Below are 25,857 nucleotides of genomic sequence, written 5' to 3' on the forward strand. Positions count from 1 at the left end.
AGGAGACCCTGGTTCGATTCCTGGGTCAGGAAGATCCGCTAGAGAAGGGATAGGCTACCCACTCCAGTATTCTTGGGCTTCCCTTGTGGCTCAGCTGGTAAAAAAAAAACCCCTGTGATGTGGGCGACCTGGGTTGGATCCCTGGGTTGGGAAGGTCCCCTGGAGAGGGGAAGGGCTACCCACTCCAGTATTCTGGCCTGGAGAATTCCTGGGACTGTATAGTCCATGGTGTCCCAAAGAGCTGGACATGCCTGCGACTTTCACTTAGTTTCTTGATGATAAAGACTGGAAAATTTCAATTTTAATGGTATTGTCTTCATTGACAACAGGCAAAAGTAATTTTTCTTATGTTTTAATTGTAAAAATCCTGTGACTGTACTGCCTATGTCATTTTTTTTTCTTTCTATTAGATCCCAATGAAAGCACTGGCTTTCAGTGCTTTCATTTCATTGGAACTATTTGTTTACTTTGTTGTCTTCTTGGACAGTCATAAGAGTCATTGTTATAATTCTTGTATACTTTTATTTTCTCCTTGATATTTCTCCTATTATCTGTTTCAGAGATTCCTATTTCTTTGGCTGATCTGGAACTTTGTTCAGCCTAGGCCCCTATTCCTTCTCCATTCTAAACACTGAAAATAGATTTTTATCATGGATATGTACTTAGTTTTGCACCTTCTGTACGTAGCCTGTGTCTACTTTGGGAAAGGTTATTTATTGTTACTGCATTAATAATTTCTTACATATAGATAGCTTGACAACATATCTCTAACCCCATTTCCTTACTTTTCCTCTAGTACAAAATTCCTTGCTTTCAGGATCACTTTTATTGTATGCTGTCATGTCAGCTATGATAGAGAGCTAACATAACAAGGTAAATGTTATATTTAAAAACAATGGAATTCAGGGCCCAAATCAGCAAAGTTTCAAAGGTTTGCTCACTTATTCATTCACTGAGCAAATGTTTATGTATCTATGATGTGTGAATCAATCCAAAATGCTAAATTGTCACTTAGATTCTTAAGAGTTGATTGGTTAAGTATAAAATAGGAGTGACCTGGTTTGGAAACAATTTGTATGAAAAAAGTCTTGAGGTTTAGCTAACTCTAAGCATATGAGATCTTTCTGTGAGACAGGATTACAAAGGAAAGTTAAAAAAAAATAGGTTTTCCTGATTGAAATGTTGTGTCCTGGTATTCAGCTTGTTAGATTTCTCCTGGGATGTTACATCTATAGTAGTTACTAGATACGTTTACTCTTTTTGCCCACACAAAGCCCCTTCAAAATAAACTTGCATCTATATTTGTCTATATCTTTGATCTCAACCGTTAGACCAAGTGGAGATATCTGTCCTCAGATTGGCCAGTTTCCAGGTTGGCTTTGAGTTGTGGTCAGGATCAAAATAAGGAACTGGTACAGAGAATTACTTGAAGAATTTAGATTTGGGAATTGAGAAATGCTGATGTGGTGTGGAGGAGAGTGTGGGTCTGGAGCATAAAGGTTATGATAGGACTAGGATAGCCATGGGGGACATAGACAAGATGAGTTAGTTAGAAAGGCATTCAGCAAATACAGAATGGAACATCATCACTGTGAAAGCAGCCTGTGTTCATCCTGTGTTTTGAGATGTGGCTATTGGACACATGGGTTTTGTGGTCTTATGCATATATCCCTTTCTGTAACTTTAAGATGGTACATTGTTATAACATTTTACTAAACTTTCTTTTGAATAATTAATCTATATATGGATGTAGGATGAGCAGGGACTTTAAGAATTTTTCTAGTTTACCTCTCAGTTTTTCATGAGAGTTTATAAAATCCTAGACAGATGAAAAATCTCTCACCGTCTATAATAATTTTGGAAATTGTATGTTTCCTCTTAGTTTGGAAACTTAGTTTCCTCTAAGTTTCCTCTTAGCTTATTTTATATTGAAGCTTCCAATAATAAGGGTTATTAATTAATTGTTCTATCAAACCTGAATCCCTTATTGTATCATTAAAAAATTTTTTTTTTTCATTTAAAATTTTTTACTATTTCAAAACTGGCAAAGATCTATACTATAAAGAGGGTTTCCCTGGTGGCTCATGGGTAAAGAATCCACCTGCCAATGCAGAAGATGCAGCTTTGATCCCTAGGTTGGGAAGATCCCCTGGAGAAGGAAATGGCAACCTACCCCAGTATTCTTGCCTGGGAAATCCCATGGACAGAGGAGCCTGGCAGGCTACAGCCCATGGGGTCGCAAAAAGAGTCAGACACAACTTAGCAATTAAACAACAAACAGTACTATAAAGAAGAAAACCAAGATGCAACATCATTTTTTTAACTGAAAATTTAAGTGAAATCATTTGATGTCTTAGGAAAATTCAGAGGCGCTGGTATCAGGATATGTACAAAATGAGATAGTTTATACCTAATGAATAAAAGCAACTTTTATATAGCATAGTGATGACTGTGATGATTACTCTGATAAGCTCGCTCTGTTGATCAAGCATAGCGTTTAAGATAAGATAGTTATTGAGTTTTGTTTGGCTTTGTGGCTATGGACTTTTCCAAACTTTGAATTCTGGCCAACCATATCACAATGTCTCATCATTAACAGTAGGATAGGCAAAAAGTATACATAAGCAGAATGTAAACACATTTATTGAACATTCATAGATTATGTCCTATTTATAATAAGTTTTACTACACGTTTTTAGAGAAAAATTGAATTCCTTGATGGCAGGGATCATGTTTTGAAAAATCTGATATTCTCTAATAAGAGGACACTGCCTTGTACGAAAAAGGTATACCCTAGATATTTGATGAAGATGGTGTTCTGGTTATCTGTTGCTGCCTAACAAACCATCCCCAAACTTAGTGGCTTCAAACAACAAGTATTTTTGATCTCTCACAAATCTGACCTTGACTAGATTAATTATAGCATGGCAGGTCTTCTGCTTCGTGTTGTCAGCTGAAGCTATAGTCATCTGGAGGCTTGGCTTGGTTGGAATATCCAAATGGCTCAGTCTTGTGGCTGGTACTTGGTACTGAGTCTCAGCCAGGGTCTTGGTTCTTTCCCTTGCAACTTTTCATGATGGTCTGGGCTTCTTATAGTATGGTGGCTGGATTCTAAACACATGAAAGTGGAAGCTGCATAGTGGTGACCTAGACAGAGAACAGACTTGTGGACTTGGGGAAGGAGAGGGTAGGACAAATTGAGAGAATAGCATGGAAACATATACTTTGAAAAGTGAAAGTGAAATTCGCTCAGATGTGTCTGATTCTTTGCAACCCCATGGACTGTAGCCCACCAGGTTCCTCTGTCCATGAGATTCTCCAGGCAAGAACACTGGAGTGGGTTGCCATTCCTTTCTCCAGGAAATCTTCCTGACCCAGTGATCGAACTTGGGTCTCTTGCATTGCAGGCAGATTCTTTACGGTCTGAGCCACCAGGGAAGCATATGCATTTTCCTTGTGTAAAATAGATAGCAGGTGGGAATTTGCTGTGTAACACAGTAAACTGAGCTCAACCCAGTGCTCTTGTGACAACTGAGAGGGGTGGGATGAGAAGGGAGATGTGAGGGGTGTTCAAGAGTGGGGGACGTATGGACATATGTATACCTGTGGCTGATTGATGTTGATGTATGGCAGAAACCAAAACAATACTGTAAAGCAATTATTCCCCAATTTAGGGAAAAAAAAGTGAAAGCTGCAGATCAAGTCACAGCATGTGTTCACTGCATTCTTTTGGTGAAAGCAGCTTATGGGGACAATCTAGATACCAAAGCTGTTGTTGACAAATAGTTTTAAAAAGTTTTTCTCCCTTATATTATTTGAATTCAAATCAGATATCCTTTCCCTGGACAAAAGATTCTTCTGAAGTCTGGGAAGTTTTGAGAATAGGAAGCTGGAAATGGGGAATGAGAAGAGGGATTGCTACCTTTCTTCCATTTGTCCTACCTTTTACAAAAGAAATACACTGGCCTGGTTGCCATAATACTTTGGTATCCCAACACAGTTGTATTTGTCCTTGGGATAGGCAAAAGATGCTGAATTCTAAAGACATTTGCCATAGTAAAAATCTCTGTTCTATTTTTAATAACCAGATATTTTTGATTTATGGGGAAAATAGGCCTAAGTTATAGGTCTTTGGAAAGATTTCCCATGCTTCTGCTACTGGCTGTAAATTCTATTCCTTCTCCCTGTGCCCTGAGAGGAAACTGTTTACTTGAGAACACACGTGGGCAGTGAGGCCGTCAGCACCACTTCTTTTCAAACAACAGCCCAGGTACACTCCTGTTTCATAGACCTCTCCAGTTGACTGGTCATTTTCTAAGCAGTAAAATCACTGAGATTAAATTAAGTTTATTCTGTATCATAATCTGAACATTTCCTTCTGCTCTGTTTTCCTAAAATTCAACCAAGAATCTTGATAATCTTCTAATAGCACTTAATTTACTTATAATGGCCCTATTTCATAGGACAGAAAAGTTAAAACTTTGTGATATGTTATTATCAACTTACAGAAATTTGTTTATTCTTTAGATTTATAGAAACTTGATTTTCATGACATATAAAGCAAATGGTTTTAGAAGATTCAGAATTAATTTCTAGTTAATACTTCATGATGCATGAGAAATAATAGTAAAAATATTTTTTAGAGTTTTGCAGTGAAAATTATAAGTATTCTTTTTGTGTTCTTCCTTAATTGGATGAAAGTAAAACATAATAAGGTATAGACCTTTTGTGACAACACTTTTATGATATGCTTTCTGGAAAGTTTCTTGAGGAATTCAGGAAACATTATCAGGGTTAAAATTAAAATGCAGCTACTAAAGAATAAGAGATTTAGAAATGTTTTATTACATACTGAAAATATAAAAAATTAATTTCACACAGACTAACTCTGCTTGTGAAATATTGCATTGAATCTTAGCAAGCTTTCTAATACAATTTAAAATATTCTTTTCCAAGATATGTTTGAGAAAAATAGGAAGTTAGTTACACAGTATGAAACACCTAATTTTGTTCCTTTTGCCTTTGAGAAGAATAAAGTTGTTTTTTAATGTGAGAATATATTTTAAAATATTACTTGAGATATCTAATTAGTTTTGTAAAACTTCAATGTTACATAATCAAGACAGCCAGAAATGTTAAAAGATTACATCTTAGATACGAAATGTGGGGGTGAGATAGCAACTGTGGAGAGCTTCTTGCTGAGTGCTGGTAGAGAGAAATGGTTTTTAAAACACTGTTTCAATTTTGTGGTCCATTTGCTTCTTGTCCTACCTAGTCTTTAGAGGTACCTTTAGTCATAACTGTTATTCATCATGGAAGCCAGGACTAATGGAGAGATTTTTTAGAGTGCTGCAGTGTGTGGTAAGGACAAAGAAAAACTCTCTCAGCTGGCACACACTATTGCTTTTTCATCTTCTGTTTCTCTAGATACTTATTCTACATTTTATAAAATTCCATTAACCTCTTCTTCATATAATGCATTATTGTTTCCGGTCTCATTTTTAATATTTGTACATTTTCTATTTTTCTTAAGATACTTTTCCTTCTATGAAATTTTAAAAAACTTGTCATCTAAAAGAATTTTTAAGTTTTATCATATTTAGATTTGTTTCAAATTGGCTTGACTTGGTAATTTAAAACTGCATGAATGCCAGTGGAAATTTTTACTTTTTATTATTTTATGGTATAGTTTAATATTTTTATGAAATTACAAATTTAATTAAAAATATTTCTTTTTTTTTTAATATTTCTATATTGTGCTGAGGATTTTTTACCCCATGGAAAGACAACGAAAATGCTTGAGTTTCTTACTGTCCGTAAAACACAACAAATGATAAGTAAACATGATTTGAATTTTCATTCATGTTTATAATTCAGTACTATAATTATTTCCCTTTTTTTAACTTTCAGCAACTAGATAAGAAATCTCTTCATAAATTAGTTTTTTTTGTCACCTCAGTTTAGTGCAGAGAGTGAGGTGTAATGGAGGAGAATTTGCTCCTTAGGTTTGAGAAGCCTTTGTATAATGAAATATTATGAAAGTATTGAAATTGAAGCTCTAATAACGAATGGTGTAGAATGTTGTCAGAAGATATGAATACGTGTTTGTGTGTTGATGTACTTTAATGTTTTGTTTTGTTTTTGAATACAGTATCATTTGGATTGGATACTAGAATAGAAATACATCAGAGCTTCAATAATTTTTTAAACAATTTAAAATTTCTAGAAAAGTTGCAAAGATAACACAGAGAACTCCTATATACTCCATACCCAGTTTCAATTTCTCCTAATGTCATATTATCATTGTATATTTGTCATTACTATTACATTGCTGTTAACTAAATTTAAGTCTTTATTAGAAATTCACCAAGGCTTTTTTTTTTTTTTTTTTGAAACTATCCCTTTTCTGTTCTGTTCAATATGATCCAATCCAAGTGACCATATTGCATTTATGGTCGTGTATTTGAACTGTGGTGCTGGAGAAGACTCTTGAGAGTCCCTTGGACTGCAAGGAGATCCAACCAGTCCATCCTAAAGGAGATCAGTCCTGGGTGTTCTTTGGAAGGACTGATGCTGAGGCTGAAACTCCAATACTTTGGCCACTCATGTGAAGAGTTGACTCATTGGAAAAGACCCTGATGCTGGGAGGGATTGGGGGCAGGAGGAGAAGGGGACGACAGAGGATGAGATGGCTGGATGGCATCACCGACTCGATGCACATGAGTCTGAGTGAACTCCGAGAGTTGGTGATGCACAGGGAGTCCTGGCGAGCTGAGATTCATGGGGTCGGAAAGAGTCGGACACAACTGAGCGACTGAACTGAACTGAAGTGTCACCTTAGGCTCTCTGGCCTATTAGAGTCTCTTAGTATTTTTTATTTTTCATGACCTTGTTAGTTTTGAGGAATATAGTTCAGATATTTTGTAAAATGTCTCCAAAATTAAGTTTCCTCTAATGTTGGTATCATGATCGTACTGGGTTTATTGCTTTTTAGAAGGAATATCACAGAGATAAAGTAAGTGCCCTCTCATCATATCAAGGGTACATGATATTCACATGACATCATGGGTGTTGTTAACCTTAGTCAAGCCAGTGTTTATCAGATTTCTCTGCTGTAAAGTTACTGTTTTCCCCTTTTCAATACTCTTTTTCTTTGGAAGCAAATCACTATGACCAGCCCATTTTGGTCCATAGGGAGGCATGGACTAAACTTCCTGAAGGGGGATGTATCTACATTTATTATCTGAAAGGAAGGCTTGTCTCTTCTTCTCTAATATTTATTTATTTAGTCATTTATTTATTTCAATATGGATCTGTATATTTATTTTATACTTTGGATAATAATTCACTACTATGTTGTTTGTTTTGTTGTTCAAATTGTTCCAACTTTGACTGTAGGGTGTTCTTTCCGGTAGGCTCAATAAATTAATATTAATATTTAAAATATTTTTTAATATGGTCCTGACCTGAATTTTTGGTCTAGGTTATGATCATATGACTGAGTTGCTGAGACAGGGAAGAAGTCAGTATTGTTGGAGGAGATTTTTAGGAATTAAGAGTTCACTGAGTGAGAAGAAAACACTAGATTTTAGAAAACACTAAGATTTTAAATATGAATAATTTGAAAGCATGACAATAAGCCAGAGCTAAAATCATCTAGAAATGAAGGAGAGGGATGACTGGAGGGGAGGGATTGCTTGATAGATGACAGCTACATGTGTTTCGGAACAGCGTTGGGTGGACGGGAGAGAGGGAGATTGATTTGAAATGGTAATATTACCTCTAGGACCAGTGGTTTCTTCCAGGATTATGAGAGGAAAGGCAGTCAGTCACTCTTTGAGAAGCTTTCAGGGAAAGCGGGTATCTTCAGAGAAGAGCCAGGCTTCTTGTTAGAACAAGAAGAAAGTGACATTCAGAAAACTGTTGAAGATTTAGAGGGTTTTGCTGGTAACAGATTTGTTAATGTCAGAAGGCTCAGGGAGAGAGAACTTCCTTCCAGAATTAGAGTGGAATAGGAGATGGGGGTAAAGTAGAGGGCCTGCAAAGAGTTATGAACATGTGCAAGTGTAACCTGGGAGCTGTAGTTTCTAGTGGTTCCTGACATCAACAGGGGGAAGGGAAAATGACATTAATCCTGATGGACCAGCTGCAGGAAGTGGTGGTGAGGCTGTGAAAGTTTCAGGGTGGAGGAGGTGTTCTGGAGGAGGTGTTCTTTTGGGCTCTGCAGAGGAAGGCAAAGAAGCATGGGGAGGGACAATTTCATGGTTGAGGGCTCCCATTTGACCTCTAACAAGTAAATAAGAGGCCCAGGGTGGTCTGGGGTTACTAATGTGTAATTTGCTGTTGTTCAGTTTCTAAGTCGTGCCTGACACTTTGGACTGTAGCATATGCTAGGCTCCTCTGTCCTCCACCATCTCCAGGAGTTTGCTCAAACTCATATGTTCACTGAGTCGGTGATGCCATCCAACCATCTCATCGTCTGACGCCCCCATTTTCCTCGTAAGTTCTTCCCTTCCCCTGCCCCAGTTTTACTGGGATATGATTGCCAGATAATTATGTATTTAAGGTGTACATGATGTTTTGGTATACCACAATCAAGTTAATTAACAAATCTATCATCACACATAATTACCAATTTTTATGTGTGTAGTGAGAACACTTAAAATCTACTCTTTTAGCAAATTTCAAGTATACATTATTATTAGCTATGGTTACCATACTGCTCATTAGGTTACCAGAACTTATTATATACTGAACTTACTTATAACTGAAAATTCGTACCATTTGGCCAGCATCTCCACATTCCTCCACTGCCGCCGCACCTGCCCCTCCCTGTCCCGCCCCCCCGCCCCAGCCCCTGGAAACCATGACTTTACTCTCTTTTAACATGAGTTTGACTTATTCTACACATAAGTGAGACCTTGCAGTATTTGTCTTTATGTGTCTGGGTTATTTAACTTAGCATAAGATTCCCAGATTCATCCATGTTGTTGCAAATGGCAGAATTTCCTTCTTTTGAAGGCTGAATAATATTCCATTGTATGTTTGTATGTGTGTCGTATTTTCTTTATGCATTCATTTGTTGGCAGACAGAAATTCTTTTAGTGGAGTCCAATTTATAACAATCCCTTTATGATTAGTGCTTCTGTGTCTCTTGTTTAAATTTTTTTTTTGCCTACCTCAAGGTTTTGAAGGTATTCTCTTATGTTCTAAAAGCTTTGTTTTACTTTTTAAAATTAGATCTGTGATCCAACTGCAACTGCCTTTTGCATATGGTGTTAGCTAGTAGGTTATGGTTCTCTTTCTCTACCCCCTATCCCTTGTAGCTGTCTAGTTGACCTAACCCCATTTTTTATAAAGATTACCCTTTCCCTACTGAATTATATTGTCACTTTGGTCATAGATCATATCATCATGTATGTATAGGTCTGTTTCTGGCCATTCTGCTCTGTTTCATTGGATTTTATCAATAGTGATAATATGATAATACCACACTGGCTTAATTACTATGCTTTTGGTAAGTTTTGTAGTAAGCTTTAATATTTAGAAGTCCAAGTCCTCCAGCACTGCTGTTCTTTAAGATTGCTTTGACTATTCTTGATCCTTTTGCATATCCCTCTTGATTTTAACCTTTTAAAAATTAATTTTAATTAGAGAATTATTTTGAACTTTTGTAAAAATTTTACCTTCCCAATTCTTTGCAACTTCTGGTTCTATTTGTGATTGCTTTCTTTCTTAATTTACTAGATGAACAATGGATAAATAAAAAAGAAAACTCATGTGTATTTGTATTTACCTTTCTTCACAAATATATACAAATGTGTATAACAGGATAAAAAAAAAAGTAGATCTAGGTAGGAAGAAAATAAGGGAATGTGTGTAATATAATATTATAAATAAAATTAATCCTAGCCAGCTTTTTTGTGGAGAGAGTTAGGGTAGAAACTTTGACTCCCATTTTATTAAAATCAAAGCAAAGAGAATCTGCTGGGAGATTCACAGTATCCATAATATAAAAGCAAACCAGTTACTCTAAAGGAGACTTTTTCATGGTATTGAAAACTGAAGATGTGAATTTTTTGCTCTTTTGGATTTCAAAGGGGATAACACATGATCAAGCAGCGTTTTCATAACATTTTGGACATAAACTCAAAGCCTGGTTTATGTGAATGAACAGTACTATAAAATGAATAATATGGTACAGATAATATGGTTTTTTAATAGTTTGGCTTGATCCAAGGATAAAATTTAGAATAATAAAAGGGCTATTTTTTAATCCTAAAAAAGTAAAATGCATATCTCTCAAGTAATTCTTCATATATGAGTAAATGAATCAATGAATATATGTATTTTGTTAACCATTTTTAATAGAAATTAGACAATAGAAATATTAGAATGTATTCTTTGTAAACCTGTGTTGTTTATTTAAGATGTATCTGTATACTTTGATAGACAACTAAGCAAAAGTTGTATGAGTTGATAGTCTTCAGTAATAGTATTGCATAGTAAAACAACACTTTTATTGCCAGGTGCTTTTATTTACATTTTTTCATTTAATTTTCACAGTAATCATTTGAAAGTATGTATTGTGGTTTTTCCCATTTCATGAATGAAGAAAGGAAGGCAAATAACTTGCCCAAATTTATACTACAAGTAAGAATAGAATCAAGATTCAGTTTCTGTCAATTTTGCCTCAGTTTCTTCTTACCTGATAATTCTGATGAAAATTAAGAACTCTAATGCAGGGTTTGTGCCTGACTTAGGAGTTTAGCAAATTCAGACTTAGCAAATTCAGATAGAACTAATAAAGTTTTCGCTCAAGAAACAGTCTACTCTTTTATAGATGGAGGTATGAAGAAAACTATATTGTACATTGACAGAAGTTTTGCTTGAGATAAATTTGTTTTGCATTTCCTTTAACTTCCTTTTTTTTCTTATTTATACTTAAGTAAATTCCAGTCTTCTGAATAGCTATTGTTGCATATTGTCATTATCTTGGATATTACCACTTTTACTTCTGTTTTATGAATATTAAGCTTCCAGGAAACCAAGTGGCTTGCCTAGATAGTTATTGTACTAAAGAACTGAAATATAAGCAAATTAAATTACTTTAATGTTTTCTATAAAGTCAAGTTTGGATGCATGTCTTTTTATATTTTCACAATTTTAAAATGTTTTCTTAAGTTGCATTATCTTTTTGGAATTATTTAATTTAAACTAAGGAAAAATGTCCAGTATGTTTTGCAGCTGACATTACTTACTAAAAGCTGAGTGAAAATTGTAGAGCTAATTTCATCATGTTATAATCATTTAAACTTTTGTCATGATTCTTGCATTTCAATACTGTTTGTGCACATTGGTTTTTTATATTAACTCAGTAATTTATGTTTGAAACTGTTTTAATTTCTCAATAAAAAAGTAGCTAAATTTTATAGGATTACTTCTGTCCTTGGTAATCTGACTATAAAGAAAATGTATTCAAAATTTTAGCGTTTTTCTATGTTAATTTTCAGGTTGAAGATTTAGAACAGATGTGGAAAGATGTTCACTTCAGAGAAAGGGGTTGTGGAGGAATGGTTGTCGGAGTTTAAGGTAATATTTACTGTTTTACTATAATAACTATATTCCAAAGAAGTTTTATCTGAGTTTTAAATTCCAGTGGCTTTCTTTTTTAATGACTAAAAAGCTAAATATCTGTGGAAGCAAAGAATATTCCAAAAAACTTATTGGGGAATTAATAACACATAATAATCTTTCTGGAGAAGGAAATGGCAACCCACTCCAGTGTTCTTGCCTGGAGAATCCCAGGGACGGGAGAGCCTGGTGGGCTGCCGTCTATGGGGTCGCACAGAGTCAGACACGACTGAAGTGACTTAGCAGTAGCAGCAATAATCTTTCTGAGGAAATTGACTCTTTTTTTGCCAGGTGGTTTAAAGGTTTGTCTTCTCCCTTTTATGGCAACATCACAAGAATGGTTAAAGTCTCTGAAAGTTGATGTCACTCTCCCTAACCACCATGAACAATTCACGGTTGAAATGTTTCTCCCAATTTGGGGCGGCAGGGGAAATGGACATGATCAACAATGAGGAGAAGATGGGAAGATACTTGCACAACTTTCTATTAATGCATCTTTCTTTAGTTGGCTAACCCAGTGCCTGTAAAGGGGTATATAACTTTTGGTTAGTGGATGAAAAAATAAAAACAATACCTCTGTTTGGTTATCTTATGAACTCTTCTCTATGATAGCTAAAATTATGTTTCTTTAACCAGTTAACTGGAGCTTCCCTGGTGGCTCAGTGGTAAAGAATCCACCTGCCAATGTAGGAGACATGAGTTTGAACCCTGGGTCGGGAGGATCCCCTGAAGAAAGAAAGGGCAACCCACTCCAGTATTCTTGCCTGGGAAATCCCATAGATAGAGGAGCCTGGTGTGTGGTAGACCAAGGAGTTGCATGACTTAGCGACTAAACAATAGCCTTCTTTTTGTCCTCTTTTTCTCACTGTTACACATAATTATGTGAGCTTCCTATCAGGAACCACAGGAATGGAAAGTTTGGGCTGGCACTTTGGTTTTTGTTTTTTTGTTTTTTTTGGTCCAGCTCGATTAGCCCAAGACCTTGGACAAAAGTCAGAGTTATTAGCTTGTTTCAATGAGGAACACCATACAATAGGTAGTGTGTAGGCATCTCACCAAACAAAAAAATAAATAAAAAATTTAAGGTGTTCAGATGAAATTTAAATGAAATAGTATTTTGATAGGCTCAAGACAAAGCAGAGCTATGTGTAATGGGGTAAAATCAGACCTGGATTGTGAAGTGGACCCATGGTCATGTTGTCTTTAGAAACTACAAAGTTAACATCTGGGTGGAATGTTGGGTTCAGAAACCCCTTATCTGAAGCCTGGTTCTCTGTATCTAGGTGACTCACATCCTCCAGGCAAGCGTGGGATGTTTCATTCTTATTGATACATGTTTAAAGAGCAAAACTTTTGACATCTGTGATTTTAGGTAACAAAGCTTCTCACTGAGTAAGAATACAGAAGTCATTCAAAAATGGAGATTCAAGAAGGAGAGGACATATGTATACCTATGGCTGGTTCTTATTGATGTTTGACAGAAAACAACAAAATTCTGTAAAGCAATTATCCTTCAATTAAAAACTAAATTAGTTTTTTTTAATGGAGGTTTTTATGACACTTTTCAGCTGTAGTATGTCCTTGAGAGAAGAAATGTTTCCTGTTAATTTTGTAGCTGGCCATAGCCGTTGTTGTTATCTCATCCTGATGAATGACAGAGATTTTCATTTTGTCAGCTTTTGTAGTCATTAATTATCTTTCTGTGGATCCCCTAATTCATAGAGTGGTATAGTTATGCATGCACTTATAGAAGTGCACTGTGTACAGACTGCATGTAGTGCCATCTACATATTCTAACAGTTTAAATAAATCTGGTGTGTGCCTTTTTTTCTTACGTAAGTTGTCTTTGTGTTTTTAAGCTTTTTTTGTTTCTGTTTCATGAGAGTTTAATATGGTTCATTATCATGATTTTTTTGGCAAGTTGATGAAAATTGTCGTTTAACAGCTGACTACCACTTCTGGGATATTCTTATGTTTAATGGTGAAGTAAAATTTGCAAAAGGAAATATAGCCATTAAACCATTTTATAATATGGGAATTGTGGCAAGAGGGCATGATGAAGGTTGGAGAACATAGGGGAGGAGTCAACTATTAAGGCAAATAATTGAAAGTTATGGCTAATTCTCTTCCCTTATCATCTGTTTGTTTATTCTCTTCCATTCCTGGGAAGGAAGCTTTTTCATTGAGAGAATAGAAGTAAAATCCTGGACCCCATGAACTGAAAAGTTATTTAACTTTCCCCTAACCATCCAAAAGTAAATATAGTCAATTTGATATAATAAATGATATACATTTTTGTCAAGTATAAGGGAAGATATTTCCTATTCTTTGGTTAATATGGTAGTCATTTCTGAAAATTATTTTGAATTGTGACCTAGATAATCACAATGGTGAGATCACTGACTTAGAGCCAGACATCCTGGAATGTGAAGTCAAGTGGGCCTTAGAAAGCATCACTACGAACAAAGCTAGTGGAGGTGATGAAATTCCAGTTGAGATATTTCAAATCCTGAAAGATGATGCTGTGAAAGTGCTGCACTCAATATGACAGCAAATTTGGAAAACTCAGCAGTGGCCACAGGATTGGAAAAGGTCAGTTTTCATTCCAATCCCAAAGAAAGGCAATGCCAAAGAATGCTCAAACTACCGTACAATTGCACTCATCTCACACCTAGTAAAGTAATGCTCAAAATTCTCCAAGCCAGGCTTCAGCAGTATATGAACTGTGAACTTCCTGATGTTCAAGCTGGTTTTAGAAAAGGCAGAGGAACCAGAGATCAAATTGCCAACATCTGCCGGATCATGGAAAAAGCAAGAGAGTTCCAGAAAAATATCTATTTCTGCTTTACTGACTATGCCAAAACCTTTGTGTGGATCACAATAAACTGGAAAATTCTGAAAGAGATGGGAATACCAGACCACCTGATCTGCCTCTTGAGAAATTTGTATGCAGGTCAGGAAGCAACAGTTAGAACTGGACATAGAACAACAGAATGGTTCCAAATAAGAAAAGGAGTACGTCAAGGCTGTATATTGTCACCCTGCTTATTTAACTTATATGCAGAGTACATCATGAGAAACGCTGGACTGGAAGAAGCATAAGCTGGAATCAAGATTGCTGGGAGAAATATCAATAACCTCAGATATGCAGATGACACCACCCTTATGGCAGAAAGTGAAGAGGAACTCAAAAGCCTCTTGATGAAAGTGAAAGTGGAGAGTGAAAAAGTTGGCTTAAAGCTCAACATTCAGAAAACGAAGATCATGGCATCCGTCCCATCACTTCATGGGAAATAGATGAGGAAACAATGGAAACAGTGTCAGACTTTATTTTTTTGGGCTCCAAAATCACTTCAGATGGTGACTGCAGCCATGAAATTAAAGATGCTTACTCCTTGGAAGGAAAGTTATGACCAACCTAGATAGCATATTGAAAAGCAGAGACATTACTTTGCCAACAAAGGTCCGTCTAGTCAAGGCTATGATTTTTCCTGTGATCATGTATGGATGTGAGAGTTGGACTGTGAAGAAGGCTGAGCGCTGAAGAATTGATGCTTTTGAACTGTGGTGTTGGAGAAGACTCTTGAGAGTCCCTTGGACTGCAAGGAGATCCAACCAGTCCATTCTGAAGGAGATCAGCCCTGGGATTTCTTTGGAAGGAATGATGCTAAAGCTGAAACTCCAGTGCTTTGGCCACCTCATGCGAAGAGTTGACTCATTGGAAAAGACTCTGATGCTGGGAGGGCTTGGGGGCAGAAGGAGAAGGGGACGACAGAGGATGAGATGGCTGGATGGCATCACTGACTCGATGGATGTGAGTCTAGGTGAACTCCAGGAGTTGGTGATGGACAGGGAGGCCTGGTGTGCTACGATTCATGGGGTCGCAAAGAGTCGGACATGACTGAGCGACTGAACTGAACTGAACTGAATGTGCATTGAATTCAGCTCTGTTTATGTTTGGTAAAGAGGTTAAGGTTATCAGACAAAGTTAGCAACATACTAAAAATAATAGAAGACAGGAAAGTACATAAGAACAAATCTCTTACTTTAAAAATTAAAGTATCTTGTCTGTTGAAATGATTTGTTATGTTAGTTACATATTTTGGTTAAAATATTTAAGAAATAAAATTTAGAGATTATTTATCTGTCATTCTCTCTGAGTTTCTGCTTGGTTGTTTGCCGGGGTCCTGCCCCGGCTGATCCAGGGTATTCGAAGTGGGGACGGCGTCGGCGACCTATTTATTTAAATATTTTATCAAAGATATAAAGAGTAATAGGATGAGGATAGCTCAGTAGGAAAATTCAGTGGAGAAAAGAGGCTGAGTAGCTTGGTTTACGCGGGAGACCAATAAAACTTCAAGACAAGAAGTTTGCACCACTTACGTAGGCCGCAGGCGTCCTTCCGTTCTCCCGAAGGAGAGGAGACACTGAGGCCTCCCCGGTCGGATCTTAGAAGCCCAGGCATAATTAGTAAGCATGGTGGGTTCCGCGCTCCAGATGGAGACTCAACCAGAGTGAGAGAGAGAGCGACATGGGGAGACCAGTATTTCGAGAAACTGATCCCAATTCTTTATTTTCCATGGTCTACTTTTATACACTGAGATGTTATGCAAAAGTCACGCGGGGTCAGCAGTCCTGACTTTTATCAAAGTCAGGTGCTTCATACAAATGTATACAGAGGTCTTAGGGGTGTTACATCATCTTCTGGCCGGGGGGGCCTGCTGACAATTTATGACCCTCTCCTTGTGACAGAGGTCAGTCAATCAGGACACTTATTTCTCCAGGGCTGATTATTCTCAAAACAGACGCCACCCAAATAAAGTTACATTCCTACAGGGTGAGGGTGTAGTGGGTTTTAGTTAAGGAAAGAATTTACTTAGCCTAAGGTCTAACGTGATTAATATCAAAGGTTAATTCTATATATTCATTAATGTGTGTAAGGGCAGGGGATATGGAGACTTAGCAACAAACATTGGCTCAACAAATGAAAAACCCTTCACCAACACAATTTCTAATTAGTCCATTATACTTATACTAATAGTTTTCTAACTTTTCTAAGGAACCTGTTTTTAGAAGGTTTAAAGCATCTTGTGCCTCTCACGGTTGGGAGGCTGTGAGCGATCACATGTGGCCGGACAAGCCTGTCAGGCAGGCCAGAGAACCTTCAGAGGAGTTTGTAGGTTAAAACACTCTTATCACGCCCAGGAATTATTATAAACTGGAGCTCTAAGTTAACTCCTTCTCCAAAAGAGGTGGTGGGGGACAGCCCCCCATAAAGTCAGAGGTGTAGGTGAGCACAAAGTAGTAAAGTAGGCAGGCTCTGGTTATGGGGGTAGATGCTCGAGGAGTTCCAGGGGGACTCCTGAGGCTCGATCCCGCCTTTGCGTATGTCGAGCCTCCTTCCTCATGACCTTTGTCACGGGCGGAGTACCTCACTCTGGCCCCCAACAGTTGTTTAAATTAATAACCGTGGTGCTAATAAGCCAAGGTCATCATGATTGATAAAGTAAGTGGTACAGGGTACTTGAGACGGAGAAGTCAAAATTTTCCTCTGGTTTTACAGTGTTGGACAAATCGCATAACTTCTTTGGGTCTCAGTATCCTCACCAAGAAAACTAAATAGGTGGTGTGTGAAGATGATTTTAGCTCTACACTTTTCCATGGGTGCAGCCTGAACTCCCAGACTCATAACCTCACTCAGCATTCTCTCAAATGCACAGGATAATGTAGTTTGCTTTGTGCTTTTTTTTTTTTTTTCTTTTTTGCCTTTGGACAAACTAGCATCTACTCCAGCTTTGGGCCTTCATTAATATTCTCTTAGTATACCAACAACTACAATACTCTTGCCTGGAAAATCCCATGGACCGGGGAGCCTGGTAGGATGCAGTCCATGGGGTTGCTAAGAGTTGGACACGACTTCACTTTCACTTTCACTTTTCACTTTCATGCATTGGAGAAGGAAATGGCAACCCATTCCAGTGTTCTTGCCTGGAGGATCCCAGGGACAGTGGGGTCTCACAGAGTCGGACACGACTGAAGCGACTTAGCAGCAGCAGTATACCAACAAATTAGACTCAGACTTCATTATTTTAAGATTTCATGAGTTGTTAGTTCAATTTCTATATTTCAAATACTTATTTGTAAAATGTTATCTTACAGATTGTATTGTGTTTTTCTTAATGTTATGTGTAGATTTATATAGCAGATTTTTTTATTTTCTGGTAGTCACTGAATCAGAATATGTGACTCAAAATCTAGTCTTACATGTAATGTTGTTAGTCAGAGTTGTTTTATTTATTGGTTCTCTATCCATCTGTCCATCTTCATTAATTCTCTTCCATCTAACCTGTATCACTTCCTTACATTTTATAAAAGCCATCTGCCAAATGATACTTTAATATGAAGCATCTGTCTTCTTCAAATTTTGCCAAGACTAATTTCTACCATGTTATCCCATTATTACTTCTTTTGTCTCTAGTTCTGCATTCTTCAAAGTGAGAAAACTTAACTAGTATTTAAGAAGGGCCAGTACCTTTGAACTAGTACAATGTAAATTTAAAGGTTTGTTGTAATGGTATTTAAATCCATAGGCTCTTTTAGATCTTAAGGTTTTCAAAGCACTGTTCATAAACACAGCAATTGTATTTTCTCTCCTTTTGTTGACAAAAGTTAACTTTTTTCACATTCACAAAATGAAATAATGACAGAATTGTACTAAAATGTAATAGCTCACTAATTTTTAGGAGACCTTTCCTCTCATTTAACAGTAGTAGCCTAGGCCTAGAATATTTTCTAGAACTTGTCTTTTTGGAAAAGAACTGTCTTTTTACTTTTGGCTATTTCACAAAAAACATTTTACCTCATGAGGGTTAATTGGTACATAACTAAAAATTGTAATTCACACTTTTAATGACTGTTTCAGTTTTAGGCTAGATAGTGCATGTAAAAATCTTTTTATTCACTAATCATTTTTTAAGATTTATTTTTCAATTCACTTAGTTTGAAGTTTTATGTTTAGACACACATGTGCACACACACATTAATGTGTTTTACATATACAGCTTAGGTTCATTATTTTCCAGGCAATTAGACATCTGTTGTTTATTTGACAGTTACTCCCTTTTATATAAATTCCACCAGTATTAGGTTACTGTTGATCAAGTAACAGAAATGGAATGTTGCCTGGAGATCTTTTGTTACATGCTTTTGAAATATTGAAGAAAGCCCTAATCTCTTCTTTATGTAAGCAGTTGCAGTGAAACTCTCTCCTCCCCACCCAAAGAATGGTGGAAGGTTACCAGATAGTTCACGTTTACTTAACCATTCTGGTAAACAAAACTGTCCTTTTAAATTAAAAAAACAGTCTATTCACTTATATATCCTAAGGTGAAATGTGACCTGTTTTTCAAGAATCTACTGAAGAGTAACAGTGACAGTATTTATTTCTTATTTTGTTCATCTATTATATAATGTCTGCAGCAAAGATTTGAGTACAAGACCTTGTGCTGAATACTGTGGATGGAGAGATAAGATAGGTCTTGCCTTTGAGGAATTCACAGTAAAGTTAAAATGAATCAAATATCCTTATTATAAATATGCTGTTTAATTTTCTATGTCTATTTATGCACACATTTACCTATATATACTAACCATAACCCATTTTAAATCATAAAATACTAGGATATGGGACATGGAAGAAATAATGTATATCTTACAATTACCAGTATCTTGAGACATTAGAAGCAAGGTATCACACGGACCACAGCTTTGTCTGACTCAATGAAGCTAAGCCATGCCGTGTGGGGCCACCCAAGATGGATGGGTCATGATGGAGAGGTCTTACAGAATATGGTCCACTGGAGAAGGGAATGGCAAATCACTTCAGTATTCTTGCCTTGAGACAAGGAGATACAACCAGTCCATCCTAAAGGAGATCAGTCCTTTAGGTGTTCATTGGAAGGACTGATGCTGAAGCTGAAACTCTAATACTTTGGCCACCTTATGCGAAGAGTTGACTCATTGGAAAAGACCCTGATGCTGGGAGGGATTGAGGGCAGGAAGAGAAGGGGATGACAGAGGATGAGATGGCTGGATGGTATCACCGACTTGATGGACGTGAGTCTGGGTAAACTCCGGGAGTTGATGATGGACAAGGAGGCCTGGTGTGCTGATTCATGGGGTGGCAAAGAGTTGGACACACTGAGGGACTAAACTGAACTGAACTGAGACATTGTATCTGCTGCAGGATAAACATTGTTGATTAGTTGGTTGATTGATAGAAATACTTTTCCTAGGAAGAAATAAAGACTTGGAAGACAGAAGTTGTTAAAGAAGGCCATACTCTAGAAGGATAGGTTTTTATCATTTGTTATGAAGTTTTATTTTGTTTGTTTGTTTGTTTTTCCAGATTTCCCTACTACCTTTACCCAAAACTGTCTGCTTACTACTGGAGTTTTATCTCTTCCCATTCCTTTTTGGTCATGGTGTCCTTTCTGAAAGGGTGACCCTGCCAAACTGTGGTTAGTTGTTGATATTTTAAATGGCATTAGGAAAATTTGTTGGTAGTGTGGCTATCTTTTTCTCCATTCCAAGAAGTAAAAACTTCCCCCCAGTTCTGTAAAGGAGAACAGTCTTACTTAACAGACATTATACAGTCTGTGGCTTTAAGGTTTGAAACATTAGATCCTTATATAACATGTTTATTAAGAAACAGGATAAAATACTGTTAATGAGATTGGTAAGTTGTATGTTGCTACAAAAAATGTATCTCTGGCTTTACAAATGATTCGTATTCTTATTTCCAACTCCAAACTATGATCAAAGATGCAGTGTTGATAGTAATTTGTATCCCTGTTGATGTTGAGGATTAACTGTATCTTTTGTTTTATTTTTACCATTTTTTTGTTGAGATATTATTCACATAATGAAAAATTCACTGTTTTCAGGTGATAATACAGAGGTTTTTACTGGTTTTAAAAGGTTGTGCCATTAATACCATCATCTAAGCCTTGGATATTTCCATCACCCCCCCAAAAAAATCTGTATCTAGTTAGTCACTCTCAGTTCTTCCTCTTCCCAATTCCCCCTCCCCCAGTTTCTGACAATCTGCTTTCTGTATTTGGATTTACCTATTTGGGACATTTCATAAAAGTAAAGTGTATTTTTTAAATTTGTTTAGACACTACCAGAAACATCTTTACCAAATTATGCTACAAATTTGAAGGAAAAGAGTTCTTTAGTTTCATCTCTCTATAAAGTTATCCAGGAGCCACAAAGTGAGGTAAGTACTCTCAGAGTTCATCATGCTAGTAGTTTTCATTTGATTGATTTTTAATTTCTTGTTGTGAAATATAATACATATATTTAAAAAGTAGTAAAAGTAGAGTTTTAAAAACTGTAATATATATTTTGCAGTGTTTAACTGATTCCTTTTGAGAAATGAATAGAGAGGTAAGAATACTTTATATTCAGAAAAATGGCAGAATAAAAAAAATTATGATAAAATGAGCTCCAATGTATCATCTCCTAGGCCAAGAATTAGGATCACCATATTCCAAAGCCATCTCTGAACATGCTGCTGCTCCTCTTTCTGTGTATTATGTATGTATGTGTCTGTCTGTCTCTCCATCTGTGGGGATAACCTTGGAGAGCCTGGGTCACTGCATTCATTTATTCATTCAGCAAATATTTGTGTGTCCGTTATGTGTCAGCTGCAGTGCTAGGCAAGAGAAAATCAAAGATGTACATGGCCTGTGTCCCAAAAGAGGAAATGGAGAAAATAAGTAAATACATACTTTCAGAGCAATGCTTAACTGAGTCCAGATGGATTTGCACACATTTTCCAGTTGTAGAAAGTAAAAGGACATTGCAAGCTGAAGGGAATAGTATATGGAGGCCTGAGAAAATGCAAGAAATTTGAGTAGCTAGTAGTTTGGTTCTGGTGGTAAGTTTTTCCCAGCCCTTGCTTCTTTTCTCTGCCTTCCCCTCTCCTGCATTTCCTTTGCATTTTTAGATAGCAAATTTAGTTTGAAAGTGATAAAGTGAACTGTACTCCCACATTCTGGTGCTTATAAATCCCACCATTCAAAGTAGAAATAGATAAGGATTGGAAATGGTGAGGAAAATAAAAATGCATGGGATGCAGATAAAAGCAAATAATCTATTTTTTAGCCTGATAAATGTGGTAAAGACAGTGTGTATCCTGTATTCTTAAAAAGAAAACTCAGTCTTAAAAAAATGTACTCAGAAGTACTTCTCAGATATAACTGTGTGATCTACTTTCGGGCTTCCCTGGTGGCTCAGCTGGTAAAGAATCCGCCTGCAATGTGGGAGACCTGGGTTTGATCCCTGGGTTGGGAAGATCCTCTAGAGAAGGGAACGGCCACCCACTCCAGTATTCTGGCCTGGAGAATTCCATGGACTGTGTAGTCCATGGGGGTCACAAAGAGTCTCCTTTTGCTCTTTAGAATATTTTGTATCTTAATGTGGAGATATAGTATTCCTAAAAACTTGATGTCATTGTCTGTTGGCATTTTTGAACTTTGAAATGTTGATTCTACTTTATTTGAAATCTGGGAAATTTGGTATTTGGATTTTTACAAGTAGTACCTTTTCATTATGTGGTTAAATTCATTTGATAAATATTCATTGAACACATATAATGTGTCAGAAATCACTTAGAAATGTACAAAGTAGAATAACTTCTTTATCTTATAGATTAGAACTTATATTCTGGTAGATGAGATAAACATTAAACAAATACCTAAACGTATAATAAAATGTTAGTGGTAAAACTATGAAGATAATAAAGCAGAGTAGGGGAAGTATGTGTTGGGACTGAGGAGGTGATGGTTGAATTAAGGTCTGAATGAATTCGAGCAAGAAAATAAAACTGGGGGCAAGAGCTTTCCAGAGAGGAAATAGTGCAAAGGCTCTGAGGTAGGTATGCGAGTCAGGCTCAAGAAACTGTCAAGAGGCAGTTTATGGATAAAGTGAAGTTTCCTTGACTGGTGCTTTTAATTGACTGTAGCTTTAAGATAGGCATAGGATTAGAGGCTAAAAATGCTTAGGTTTGTTAGGAAGCCAGCTGTTTTTTTTTTTTTTTTTTGAAAGAGCCACATGAAATCTTTTTGGTGTTTTAAACATAGGGAGCCCAGAGTGAGAAGTCAGTTCCCTGGCTACTGGCACCTAAATATTAGTCCCCTCCAACTTCTCTGTATCTTTGTCCTATCCATATAGTCTCAGTAATTGTTCAATGAAAAAAAAGAAGTTTGGAAAATTCTCTTGTAAATTTACCCAAACTTAGCTTTTTCCATCTTCTTTAGTCATTTAAAGGCATTTTATGGTACATTTCTTATTACCATTAAAATTCTGTTAAGATACAGCTTCTTACTTATGAGTGGATGATTGTAAAAATTCATTTGTAACTCAGTTGTTACAGAATTCATAATGTATTTTAGAAGGGAAAGAAGGTACATGATGATTAGACTATAGAAGACCATTTAACATATCAAAATATACTAATACTTGAAGTACAGTTCTCTCTTAATATTGTAAAACCTACCCAATCAAGTTTAGTAATGTTTCCTTGAGAAAATGCATTAAAAAATTTGAGCAAGACACTAGGAATGCAGCATATTCTAATGCCCCATTATTTGTCTCAAATATAATCAGGTTAAATAAGTCCAACACTGCCTGTGTTTCCCACATTGTATGTTGTCTTATTCTTTTCTGACATTTTTCAGGTATGTTTATGAAGTAGTTAAAAAGTCTTGGCTTCGGTCTGGCCTTCCTGAACTGTGTGATTATTTTTGGTTTCGGTAGCTTCTTTGTCTCAATTTGCTTATGTAGAAAGAATACATTGTTAGGGTAAAGACATTGCATCCTAGTATTGTGGGAATTGAATGGGTTTACATATATGAAAGTACTGTGCAAGTGTAAAACCCTGCATAAATATTGGTATTTATCTCTAGTGGTTTGATATACTTAATTTCATCTAATCTTATTGCAATGTGTAACTGCTACATCCCTTTTGAATCTATCTTCATTTGGTTCTGCTTTCATAAATCAAAACTCTGTTTTAGATGTTAAATGAATTTAAAAGACTGGAGTGTTTTGATTAAAATTGATTATGTGCTCATGCAGACTATCAAATAAATTTTCACCATAAAGTTTTATAAATTTTCAAATACTTGTTAGACTATGTTGATTTAATCAAAGATTTCCTGGGTATTTAGAGATGAGTGATGTCACACCATAATTTACCAGATTATTGGCACTGGTCCACAAAGAAATTTTAAAAACTCCAGTCTGAAAGCTAAACATTCCCATAACAGTCTTTCTTCCACTACCCGCCTCTTCATTCTTGCAAATTAATTCCTACCCTAAAAACTTTTCTCGTAGTCTTTGAGTGGCGTTACTTTGCCTCTGACCCTTCTGTTTCTGTTATCTTTGCCACGCCACATTGGACACCTTTTGCCCTCTAACAACCATTTTCAGAGTGGAAAAATGTTCTTTAACTGTAAGAAGATAGTATTTCAGTAGGAAAGACCAATTTTGTCGGTTTATTTTTTTTGTCGACGTTTATTAAAAGTATAACTTTTTCTTTACCTTGCATAAATAATTCTGACTTTAATTGTATCAAGTTTACATATTGAACTTTTTTGAAATCAAGGCATCCACTTTAAATCAGTTTCTGTTCATTCCACTTATTTGTAGTAGAAAATCTGTTTCTTAAGTTGATGTGAATCTATTGCGTAAGTTGGGGAAGCGAATGAACTCCCATTCACTGAACTATAATAATAGCCTGTTTGAAAAATAGCCCTGTGAATCTCTTGACATATTTGTAAGTGACCTGTGTGTGATTATTGTATATGCTTTAAAGATCACTCATCTCTCTTAACTGAATACCTGTGGGGGTGTTGGGAGAAAAATGGTTATCAGTAAGTCCAAATCATGTCTAAAACAAAATGACAGAGGTGTTTAGATTATCTAGGGGCAATTAATCATGGTTACAGTAAGAAAGTAGATCTAGGGGCTTTATATTATTTAGCTACTCCACATACCAGTCATTGCAGTCAGATGCTACCTAATTATAAGCTCAGGAAGGCCATGTGACAGTAACTACCTAGGATTCCCATTTCAATTTCTCCAACTCAGTCATTTGTATATTGGCATGTTTTATCTGGAAGGATATTAAGGAAGAAAATTCTTCACAACCTGTTTATTTCAGGAAGTTAAAAAGATATAGTTTTAATAACAATACTACTTTGGAGTTACAGAATGTTTTAAAACTTTACAGAGTACTTGCGTATACACTTAACCTTGCAGTTTGGCCTTCCACTAGAATTCGTAGGTTTACTAACTAGCTTAGCTGTGAATAGTCTTGCTGCCAAAAATGGAAATGTTTGCATATTTCAGTACTTACCAATCAGGAAAATGCTTTTATGTTTTATATATCAGTGTCATTCAAATATAGTCCAATCCTTGAGTTAATGTTTTGTCTTTCTTCCAGTTGTTGGAACCTGTCTGTCACCAGCTCTTTGAATTCTATCGCAGTGGAGAGGAGCAGTTGCTTCGATTTACACTGCAGTTTCTTCCAGAACTGATTTGGTGCTACCTTGCTGTCTCCGCCAGCAGAAATGTGCACAGCAGCGGATGCATTGAAGCTCTTCTTCTAGGGGTTTACAATTTGGTTTGTATTTAATGGAGTTAACAAAATGTTTTAAAATCTAAATATCAGCAAAAATGAATACATAATAGCAACTGTTTTTCATTTTAGTAGAGCTAATGTTTGTTTTTTATTACATCAGATGACTCATACCTCATTCTCCCCAAAATAACCTTATGGAGGCTAAAGCCTGTATGGGCATACATACAATTATGTAAATACACATTTTTTACTGATTGGAGACTAAAAATCAGACCATTTAAATTCTTTTATGGAAATATTTGAAAATATCAGTGTTAAATTTTTAATTTTTTAAACTTAAAAGCCACTGTCTATAAATTGTTGTGACCGTCACAAAAAGTTTGGAGAAAAGATTTAAACTAAGATCTACCACTAATAATTGTATAAAATCTGGACTGTCTCCAGAGTTTACACCATTGATTTAATATATAGTTTGCATTACTGATAATGTTTGTATATTAAATAGTACAATATTCTAGATAGATACTTAAGGTTTGTACTTTTTTTAAATGGAAAAATAATTTAAGGGTCAT

The 25,857-nt window shown here is 36.1% G+C and overlaps 1 protein-coding gene across 5 annotated transcripts in view; it reads left to right on the top strand.

Annotated features, from left to right (window-relative positions):
- FAM126A (family with sequence similarity 126 member A) overlaps nt 1-25,857 on the top strand; it is a 215,339-nt gene that overhangs the window by 150,623 nt on the left and 38,859 nt on the right. For 4 of the 5 annotated variants that reach the window (XM_027539937.1, XM_027539938.1, XM_027539940.1 and 1 more), the window contains 3 exons: nt 11,514-11,592; nt 20,813-20,914; nt 25,148-25,327. In XM_027539937.1, coding sequence (XP_027395738.1) covers nt 11,542-11,592; nt 20,813-20,914; nt 25,148-25,327 — 333 coding nt within the window. In that variant the 5' untranslated portion in view covers nt 11,514-11,541. The remainder of the gene's footprint in view (nt 1-11,513; nt 11,593-20,812; nt 20,915-25,147; nt 25,328-25,857) is intronic. The other variant, XM_027539939.1, reaches the window with a different exon arrangement.

This window comes from Bos indicus x Bos taurus, chromosome 4 (genome assembly GCF_003369695.1).
Source record: "Bos indicus x Bos taurus breed Angus x Brahman F1 hybrid chromosome 4, Bos_hybrid_MaternalHap_v2.0, whole genome shotgun sequence".
In the NCBI taxonomy this organism is placed as follows: Eukaryota; Metazoa; Chordata; class Mammalia; order Artiodactyla; family Bovidae; genus Bos; species Bos indicus x Bos taurus.